This window comes from Trachurus japonicus, chromosome 8 (assembly GCF_045865225.1).
Source record: "Trachurus japonicus isolate A0001 chromosome 8, Traja_1.0".
In the NCBI taxonomy this organism is placed as follows: domain Eukaryota; kingdom Metazoa; phylum Chordata; class Actinopteri; order Carangiformes; family Carangidae; genus Trachurus; species Trachurus japonicus.
In genome coordinates, this window is record NC_140914.1 from 31,172,398 (window position 1) to 31,183,589 (window position 11,192).

The 11,192-nt window shown below is 42.2% G+C and overlaps 1 protein-coding gene across 1 annotated transcript; it reads left to right on the forward strand.

Moving 5' to 3' along the window:
• Positions 1–2,340: 2,340 nt before the first annotated feature.
• On the forward strand, positions 2,341–9,251 carry LOC146983736 (uncharacterized). The gene is made up of 6 exons (XM_085785167.1): positions 2,341–3,185; positions 7,135–7,274; positions 7,515–7,583; positions 8,715–8,766; positions 8,864–8,900; positions 8,981–9,251. The coding sequence occupies exons 1-6, from the start codon at positions 2,711–2,713 to the stop codon at positions 9,024–9,026; spliced, it is 819 nt and encodes a 272-aa protein (XP_085641293.1). The 5' UTR covers positions 2,341–2,710; the 3' UTR covers positions 9,027–9,251.
• The last annotated feature ends 1,941 nt before the right edge of the window (positions 9,252–11,192 follow it).

Genomic DNA, 11,192 nt, shown 5'->3' on the forward strand with positions numbered 1-11,192 from the left:
TAAGAGGTGTTTCAGGGGGTCCTATCATTAACCTCTATCTTCATGCATGTGTAGGTGAGAATTTGTGTGGGATACTGTGCTGGTCCCACTCAGACAGAGCCAAGGGGGCTCACATTACACTGACTCTGACAGTGTTCAGTTTTAAATAGAGCGGTTGTCAACTCCCCCTCACACAAATCCATCTATTTTGGGGGGGCAGTGTGTAGGGGGAGGGACGGACAAGAGATCGGTGTCTGGGCTTGGCCTATATGCTGGGTAGTGCATACGCTCAGGCTGCATCAGCAGAGATGCCAATACTGGAAGTAAAAGGCAGACTTTGGAAAACCATGTTATGAAAATGCTGCAGTTCCTGAGACCGACAGTCTGAGGCCTCACTGTGCCCACTACACACACCGCTGTGCCCACCGCACTCAACAAAGTGACAACTTAGCTATTCTTAGAGCTGAAGATGTTTGTCCCGGGGGCAGTGAAAGGTCCTAGAGTCGTAAAAATCTGAGAGATTTATCCTACCATGACTGCGCTCAGCAGATTTCATGGCTATCTGCCCACTAGAAGGGATGTTGGAGGGGTTATCTCAGGCTAGTGTATCTAGGAATTAAATCCATTGGACAATAGTGCACAGCACCACTAATGTTCAAAGCCAATGTTAAGTGCCAATGTGGGAAGTAGGGTAGTCTTTAGCCAGGTGGGTGGTAATGGGGTCAGTTCTCTGTAAACATACACCCATCTCCCATAACATTATAACAGGTGACTGGCTCAAATGTTGTCACTGAGCTGTGTATTTATTTAACTAATTTAAATCATGGAGCTGTCGAAAAGAATTTAAACTACAAATTAAGTTTCAAATCAAATAAGTAATGATTGTGAATTAACTTTTACGGGCCACAGAAAAAAACATATATACAAAAAAATATATATTTTAGATGGGACCATGACAGAAGAAGGCTCAGACCTGGGTCTGACACATCCACTCACACTGTGTTCAGTCAGGTCAGTCTAAGAAACAGTCTGAAAATATTTTTCTCCTTTAAACAATTATGTTTCCCTGTTTCCCCTTTCTCTGACAACAACCATGATGTGACTGGATAACACAAAGTCGTTCTTCTTCAATATGGCGCAAAGCTCAGGGTGCTGGACATAGCATCTCCAGCCTGGAGACTTGGTCCTCTATAAACCATGTGACTGATGTTAGCTTGTTGTAACCTCTCTGGTGTTGTAGTTGTCTAACATTAATACCTTTAATGGGCTATTTGTTTTTTTCTGTTGGTTTCTTGTAGTAGTGCTGTTGATTGTCACTTGTCGGCCACCATTGTTGTCACAATAGAGGTTTGCATGTGTCCTCTGAGCAGCAACTTCTGGAAGACATATTGGAGGGTAGTGACTACCACTATCAGAAACTGATGATTCAGTAGAATAGCTGCTAATGCTAACACTATTAGCTATGTAGGAACAACAAATCTTAAAAATGGCCCCTTTGGCCTTTAAGAACGTTTGATTAGAGCAAGTAAAACATGTTGGCTCTTAACCTTGACAACAATCAAACATAAAGCAGAGTTTTGTCCTGTCTGACTGTATGTTAAGTCATCTCTTTACTGGGGGATGGTAGAACAAGACATAGCCTATCCAATTTGATGGAAGGACGCGGGCTCTGTGGTATTTTTTAGTAAGAAGGATTGTCATTAAATTTGAAATGAATATTCAAGAAATAATCCTAAAAAGACATTTGCTTTTTGAGATAGCTGGTTGATCTGACTCAATGCTAAACCCCTGTAGCCTACTCCAATGGAAAGGTCAGGGCGTCATTTAACTCCTTACTAATCATCCTCAGAGAGCAAACATACCACATATCATAGTTTAGATACCTAACTCTTCACTACCTTGGACAGAAAGACAAACTCATTCCTAAGCGCTGTTGCTAGAGGGTAAATGTTTAGCTTCCTGCTTCAAAATGGGGATGCTGTAAAAAACTGTCCGTCTGTATTGTGAAAAACTTTGTGTCCAATGTCGTCCCAGCTCTATAATAACCCATCCTTGTGCTTTCTTTCACAATATATGGCCATTTCTCCTGGATCCTCTCTAGTGTTAAGCTTGAACATTTGTTCTAAAGTTAAACTTGAACATTTGATGATGATGGAAATCACTCCCCTCTTGGAGTAACTTAACTTATGGATAGTGCAGGCCTGCCCACCAGCATTTGCCCCTGTCAGTCAGCCTGACTACCCCCCCTTCTTCTCAGCTTACCCCATAGGTTGGTCTCTCTCTTTTTCTGTCACTCTCACATTAGTCCTGTCTGTGTCCCCGGCGTTGACTAGTTACTGACGGTGCTCCTCCCAGCTTCTTATTGCAGTCTTGGCCGACCACACAAGAGCTGCTCTGGACTAAGAGACATCTTGTCTTGTTGCTGTCCTACAGTGAAAGGGAGAACCCCTCTTTTCTAAGGATCGCTTTTTCCAGGACTTGGGAACAAGTTGTCTGGATCTCAGCTTGGAGTATCATCTCTGCATTGGAACTTGTCTGTTGGATGCCATTATAACTGTTTTCTCTACCTTGGCATACTGTTTGAGTGTGTGCACCTCTGAGTGGGCTTGAATTTGAATTTGAATTTGTGTGTGTGTGCAACAAATAGGCAAGGAGTGTCGCTGCTGGACTCCTGCAGTGATTCCAGGGTAGATTCTCTCTCGTCGGCTCGGTCTCGGTCTCGGCTGTGAACATGGCTTCTTTGAGAAGTCTGATTCTTGCGGTGCTTCTGGCGCTGCTCTGTTCTTTCCACACCCCACTGGCCCCCTCCGCCAAGGCACAAGACCTGCCGTCCCGCTCTGAACAAGGTCTGATGGCCGATCACGATGATGACGATGACGATGACGACGATGACGACGACGACGACGACGACGACGACGACGACGATGATGATGATGATGATGACGATGATGATGATGATGACGACGATGACGATGACGACGATGATGATGACGATGATGACGACGACGATGATGATGATGATGACGACGATGATGACGACGACGATGACGACGACGACGATGATGATGACGACGATGATGACGACGATGACGATGATGATGACGATGATGATGATGACGATGATGATGATGATGATGATGATGACGATGACGACGACGACGATGATGATGACGACGACGATGACGACGATGATGATGATCATGAAGGTCAGTCACCCTAAACACGCAGCAGCTTCTCTTATGTTTCTTTGTCTAGTTAGCATAAATGTTAGCATATAGCATCTGCATCTGAAGGCCGTTGTTATGGTTACAGTTAAAGCATCAGCTGTCACTGGATGTTTATGACATCATGGTATTAGTTCCAGGCCAGGCTGTGATTGGCAGCACGCAGGTTATTGTAAAGTCCTGGTGTCGGTGCTGGCTGATGCTTTGACGTGGCCTACAGCTGGCGATGCCTTTCAGGTAGAAACATGTGCATGTAGCTACACTACGGGGCAGTGTGCGAAAGGGGAGGAGCTAAAACAAACGTTAGCCACTCCCCTCTCGTTAATGTTCTTACAACCTCATCATCTCTTTGTCAGTTCTTATGTTAATGTCTCAGAGCTCGTAGGTAATCAAAGTCCCTCCTCCACCCCTTTCCAGCTGTCCATTTCCCTTGCTGTCTCTGACACTCTGTTCTTTTCCCTACTTAACTAGAGTTATGAGCACTCTGGGGAAATTGAACTGGCCCATCTGAAGTCCGACTGTCCGAAGTCCTTCGTACAGTATGCTAGATATGAACTTGGGGACTACAGAAGCATTGATTTGAGAGAGAGAAAGATTGCAAAACCAATTTCACACAAACCAAGCCTGACTTGGGAATCAGCCATTGGGGTCACTAGTCTGAGATCTTTTGATTTGTGTTTCGTTTGAAAGAATGGTTCCTCCAGAATGGTTCCTCCACTACCATCTTCCTTTCTCATTTGTTTTGGATCAGACTGACCTGCATTTGTGTCTTTATGTGAATCTACAGAGAAAGAAAGAGAGACAGGGATATTGGGGGTTGGTTTAGGGGTTTGGGATATTATAGAAAAAGACAGAGGGAGAATCAAGCTCAAGAAGAGGTGCAGGAGGGCCACTACCTAAATTCATTTGTACCAACAAATATCAAGTTTCTCTCTTTCTCCATATCTCTTAATCTCTTTCTTTCTCTGTGGAGCAGTCATACTGCTGTCTGTTGGAGAGGCGTGTCATACAGAGAATTTAGTTTTCAGGTCTGATGTGTGCACTTGTAAAATTGCTAAACAGAGATAAGATAATAGACGAATTTTCAGTGTATCTATGAACATTGTAATAATCATACCTCTTTGTATTTTCTAAAAAAAAGTGATGTTCTGAACCACTAGATAAAACCCTCAGCAGCTTACATTAATGGTGAATATTTGTTTAGAGTTTGATGCAGTTTCCCCTCAATTCACTGCTTATTTGGCACTGACATGATTGATACAAGTATCTGAGTCATTTGTGATACTAAGCTGAACATATTTGTCCAACTGCTCATTTGTTGTGAAACATTACAACAGTGTATTTTCTTCAGGGAGAGAGTGTCTGGGAAAAGAGAGAAATGTCTCTTTGTGTAGAGGAAGTGAGAGAGCAGCAGCTCTGCCAAATATCATAATGTTCAAGAGATGAAATGGTTGTTTCTGCTTTTCTCTTCTTCTTTAGTTAAACTGTGAACTGTCATGATGTGACAATCACCACTGTCTATATGTCTTTAACCTACTTTCATTCATTAAATAAATCAAATGATCAAAAACTGCTCAAATGTATATCTGTCAAACCAAATACAGACGATTTGTAAAACAGCATGGACTTGAATGCTTGGTCATTTGACCTATACATGTGTTGTGAATGATTGATCATGTGATTCCTTTGAAAATCTTCAGTCATGTGACCTGTATGAATATTTGGTTGTGGCTTGTATGAGTTATTGGTCAGGTGACCCAAATTAATTTTTAGTCATGTAACCTGTACTAATGATTAATCATGTGACCTGGTACGAATGTTTGATCATGTGACTGTAAATGTTTGGAGATGTAACTCATATGAATGATTGATAATGTGACTTGTACGACTTGTATGTTTAATCATGTGACACATGACCAATTTTTCTGGTCATGTGACCAGTACAAATGTTTAAAGGGACTACGAGGAGTTTCAGAAAGCGAAGTGTTTTCACACTACATTTCCCATGAGCCTCTGCACGCACGGTGAACTTCTTGGACTGGCACAGGACGAAGCGAAGCGAAAACATTTGCCAAGAATGTTTTCATTAATCAAGAATGAAAGTCAGAGGTTCGAAGACGATCAGATTCCTAGTTCCGACCATAAACGGTGGTGTTATTCCCATGACCCGCCGGGCAGCATCCGGGAAACCGAAAGTAGGAAATGCTGGGCGAGTCAACCACTAAATAATATCAAAATAACTAGATAGCTCGTTTACGAGATAGCTGGTTTACGAGCCCCACAGGGGGAGTAGCCTACAGTGTTAGCCTCGTAAACCAGCCTCTCCCGGAAATGCATTTCATTTCATTTCACAGGGAGGGTCTGGCCTCATTCATGGCCTGAAACCCTCAGAAGGCCGAGCCAATCAGCGTCGCCGCTCAGATTTCTATGATTGACACAGCACGTTGGCCAATCAGGGAGCGACTGGTGCAAAGCCCCAGGTGATAACGTCACTACACTGCGTGACTCTTACCCTTTATACAGTCTATGCTCTTGTGACAGTGGTGGTCCTGTCACTATGCCTCCAATTGATCATGTGCCCTGGCTACTTGGCCAAGGGGATGTCCCTTTGGGTGACTGGCAAGCGCGTGACTCTTACCCGGGAGGTGTGGGTTCAATCCCTGCCCGGGCCCTCTTCACCTTGCCACACTCTTACCACAACAAACATGGCGGAGCTATCTAGCAGTAGCAGCCTAAAAACAGCAATAAGGGAAGTTCTTACTGAAATACCATCCATTACAGCAATTAAACAAGAGCAAGAGTCGGTGCTTGTTGAGTTTCTTGAAGGAAAAGACGTTTTCGCTGTTCTTCCAACTGCATTCGGCAAAAGTTTGATATACCAACTTGTTGATTGGCTGAATGGGGTTGTCGGTCAACGCTACTCCTGCCCAGCTCCCGCCCACCCCAAACACTTACACAGGGAATGAGGCCAGACTCTCCTTCAGAAATGAAATGAAATGCATTTCCGGGAGACGAGGCTAGTACAGTGTGGGACCGGGAAAAAAACCTCAGCAACATAAAGCACATATGAGCACACTTTACAACATAACAACTCAAAAACAACTTGCACCGGGGGAGGGGGGGAAGGGGGAGGACTATAAACTGTTCTATAAAGACAAGACAATATATTTATTGAAAAGGGACCTATTAACAAGTGGGTAACGTAGATTCATCAACATTAATGAGACTCTTTTATAACCAAAAGCAAACTCCTCGGGGTCTCTTTAAGCATGTCACCTGTACAAGTGTTTATTGGTGTGGTTTGGTCATCTAACCTGTATGAAGGTTTGGTCTTGTAACCTGTATTTTATTGTTTCATCATGTGACTTGTTTGAATATTTGGTCATATGACCAGTTTGATTGTTTGGTCATATGACCAGTTTGATTGTTTGGTCGTGTAGTTTGTATGAATGTTTCATCATGTGACCTGTACAGTATGAATGTCATGTCACCTATTCAAATGGATCAGTTTGGTTAATTGGTCTGTACGACATTTGGTCATGTGACATGTACCAGGACCGGAGTAACACACACCTGTGAGTATCTGCTGACTGCAGCATGTTCTATACCAGCCGTGCCCTATTAATGTGTGCGAAGGTACTTCTGTTTTATGACAAATAACTGGTAATTGCTAATAATGCTACTAATAATTACAAAGAAAATAAAATTACATCATAAAATGTTTTTTGAAGGCAGATAAATATAAAACTGACATGTCTTTAATCCAGTGGAGACTTCCAACACACCCTGTCCCATCATAGTTTTACCTTGTGTGGACTGAGGTCACTGTAACTTTATTATCACAGCATGTTGTGTTACATATTGTGATGTAGAAGTGTTAACTATCAGAGCTGAAAGTCATATATTTATTAATGATATTAATGTAATACAGATGATGATGACGACGACGACGATGATGATGACGATGATGATGATGATGACGACGACGACGATGATGATGATGATGATGATGACGATGATGACGAGCATTATCACAAGGGCTCTTTGTGCGCATATTGTGAATTCTGTGAGGTATGTCTGAGGTTACATCGGTGAAACTTGTAGCTTTTCACAATGAAATTCAACACTGTTAAGCGATGGAAAGCACCTGTATCGAAGGTGAATTAGGAAGAATTTTGTTACGTGTTGAAGAAGAAGATTCGCCCTCCACATCTGTCCTCACTGTTAAAAGTTTATCGCATCATATCGTATCATAAAATCCTCTGTGGTGATCTGCTCTCCTGTTAATTAACTGATTGTGTGTTCTTCCAGCATTGTGACAGCTGTGATAAATGTCCCTGTGAAGAAGGAGACAAGTCTGCACACTGCGATGAGTGCAAGGTGAGAAAATACTCAGTAATACGTACACCATATATAACAAGAGGTACAAACTCTCAGGATGATTAGAGTGGTTTAAGGCTTCAAGATTCTGACCCAAACAACCTGATACAAAACCCATCCCATGACCCAACTTTCTTTAGTCCCACTGTTCCCTTTCTTTTCACCTTGAGGCCTGAAGGGGTATCCTTCCTTGAAAGTGGAAACTGTTCACACTATACAACAAGATGTAATATTGCACCATAAAATGAGTCTAGTATTTATCATGAGTCTGAGGAACCACCAGCCTTTATTATTTAACTTGACTTGCCACATTGAAGTCTTTATTGACCTAAACAAGATTTATTAAATCAAAGACAACCTTCTAGCCCTGACCATGCACATGGTGAGCACATAGTCTGTGTACATAATAGTTTCTTCATTATTCACATTTACAGATTGCTGAACCCTTACTGTCCACAAAGCTTAACATTAACGCTAACAAATTTAAGCTAGACTTTAAAAAAAAAAAGTTTTTGTATTTTTATGTTTGTCAAGCCGAAATATTCTCCCTGACACAAATGGTCTTCCATACATCTGATATGTGCACATAAACATGCAGATGTTTTGCAGCCGTAGAAATCTCTTGTAGTCTGACCAATGTTGGAAATGGACATATCAGGTCCAGAATAGTGGATTACACTATCTATTACACTGTTATTCAACCTTGGGGTCGGGACCCTAAGTGGGGTCACCTGGAATTCAAATGGGGTCACCTGAAATGTCTAGTAATTGATATGATTATGATTAAAAACACAACACACAATCTTAAACAACTATATTCGATACTTTCACTTTCTCAAATATAAATCGAGTTCAAATAAAATGCAGCATATAAAAATATCTGAGCTTGCACATCTTGATTGACGGGTCTGGGGTTGCCAGAAATTTGCGATGTCAAAATGGGGTCATGAGCCAAAAAAGGTTGGGAACCACTGCTCTAAAACACAGTACAATTGTGGTTTGTGACCCTTCCAGCACCCTAACCATGTGGCTATAATTATTATTGACCAACCATATAGCCATGAAGTACTTGTTAAACTATGGAGCTGTTTACACTTCACATCCATCATTTTGTTGGTTTCTTGTTTGTAGATGTGCGGTTTCTGCCATGTGTGTCCTGCTTGCCACACTCTGTGCCAGCCCGGTGAGTGAGAAACACAATTATTCAGTTTCACAGTAAGGAAGAAAATGGTGTTGTTGCTCATTGAACTCATCTGGTCTGGTCTGTGCTCTTTCTTCAGGAGGATTTCTTGATGAGGTGACTGGATCGATCTACAAGTAAGTCTCATTTACACTGGACTAGAATCTGTTCACACGCTGGAGTTTGTGTGTGACCACTGTTTTTTATCCCCCCACAGGACTGTAGCCGATGTGTTTGATGATGATGATGATGATGACAACTAAACCATATCTCGCCACCATGTGGCTAACTGATGTTTCACCTTCACCTCAGATTTACGTTGTTATTTTTGTCTTTTCCTTGAGAACGTTACACGTTGCTCACCAATTGAAATAACTTAATATATTTGTGTACTGTTGTTAACTGAAAAATCATACTTTGAAGGAAAATGATATATAAGTCATATGTGGATATGTTCAATAAAAAGATGGGACATTTTTATGGATTGATTTATTGTGCTGGATTGGTTATTGATTCTTCTATAGGACTTTATGAGCACTGCAGAAACACAGGTGAAGGTTTTGAGTGCTTAGACTGAAACTGACTTTAACACTATGGCCTAAATTTGGCATTATATAGAAGGGTGTCAAGAATGTCAAGTGTCATGATGACTCAAACGGGGCGAGGAAGGGAAGAAGAGACGTCATAGCATCTGATGGAAAGGGTGCAGCAAGTGCAAGTGTCTGTGGTAAGGTAAGCCTTGTTCTGAGGCTCTGTGGCCATTTGGACAAAACACTGTTTATTGTTTGTAAAGAAATCATCACAACAAGGAAAAAGTGTTTGTTTCTGTGGCGGGGAGAGCAGGCGCTCTGCGATCGGATAGTAATGTCGGGAGCGTACCTATCTTCACTGGGTCCTATGTTCCCCAATCGGGGAATATCTCTGGCCTGTCTAGCCTCTACCTGGTCTTTTTACTGAACTGAACCAACCCCTTTCTTCATTGCCTAAACCCAACCAATGGGACAATTCCACTTCTCGCTCAAAGTCACAACTCAACTTCTCACTCAGAAATAGGTTGCATGTTCCCCGGGTCCTTTTGGGAAAAAGCAGGGAACATGGGACCCTTTTTCTAAAAAAGGGTCCTATGTTCCCCAGTCTGGACACAGTGGGGAACATAGGACCCTTTTGGGGAAAAGCAGGGAACATAGGAATCTTTTTTAGAAAAAGGGTCCTATGTTCCCCGGCCCCGTACAAAGTGGGAAACATAGGACCTGGGGAACATAGGGATGATCCCGTAATGTCTTTCCAGGATGTTTCAGAGTTCGGCTGTCTGAGGTGAGTGACTACATGCAACAACACAAAGTTTGTACTGTTTATACTGTACACTATATGAGTTCAGTGGTGTGTCATAAGGATTCCAGTCATGTACCATAGATATTTGGTTGTTTTTTGAGTGTTTGTTGTGGTTGAAAGAATTGCCCCCATAGGTTAGCGTCCCTAGCGCCGTCTAGCCATGGTGTAACTCTGGTTTGCCTGCATCAATTTCAGTCGCGTTTCTTGCTCCCCCCAACATTGGGTGACCATCAGGACAATGATTTAGGGGTCAAAAATGACTGGAATTCTCCTTTAAGTTAAGGTTTTCCTTAAAGTGTGAGTTACAGATTCCTTAACATAAAAGCAGCTGCACAAAACAGCCCTAAGTTTTGTCCTTACAATTTCATCCAAATGTTACTTAAGAAATCTGTTGCATGAAAGAGCTTAGAAACCAAAGTAATGGAAAACTAAAAGTAGCCTACATCTGACTTTATGTTAACTGCAACATGACAAAGTTTATAAATAATGAAAATTAAGATAATGATGTGATGAGATACTGAAATGAGATATCGGGTGGATCCATGAGGACACCCATGGCAACATAGTGATGCACTTCACTCAGTTCGTAAAAGGCATCAGGTAGCCTACCTACTAGGCCTAAAGGCAGCAAATCAAGAGTCTCCATTGAAACATACTGCTGTAAAATCTACATGCCCTAACTTTTCCTGATCCAAGTACACTTTTAAGAGATTCTGTACATCCCTAAGTAAATGCCTCAGCCAATGAGAATTAAACCTTGTGTGTCATACTTAAGTACAATACACTACTGGAGCCTGATCAGCAGCAACCACTGTGAGAGAGTAACATTGAGTACAAAGACACATTAAAATGTCTCCAGACTGATCCATGAGCCCAGTTAATGGTACTTCAGTGCTGTGGATGTTTCCTAGTGGTCAAGGTTTGTTGGACCTTGAGGATGAGATACCTTGAATGACCTGGTGCAAAGGCATAGGAACTCCACCAGACCACAAATTTGCAAGCAAACTGACTGAAGTGCACCCACACACACTAGCTCACATTAGAGAGACATGGCCGGGCACCGAGACCTGAGGTGAGGAGAAAGCCACCGTTGTATT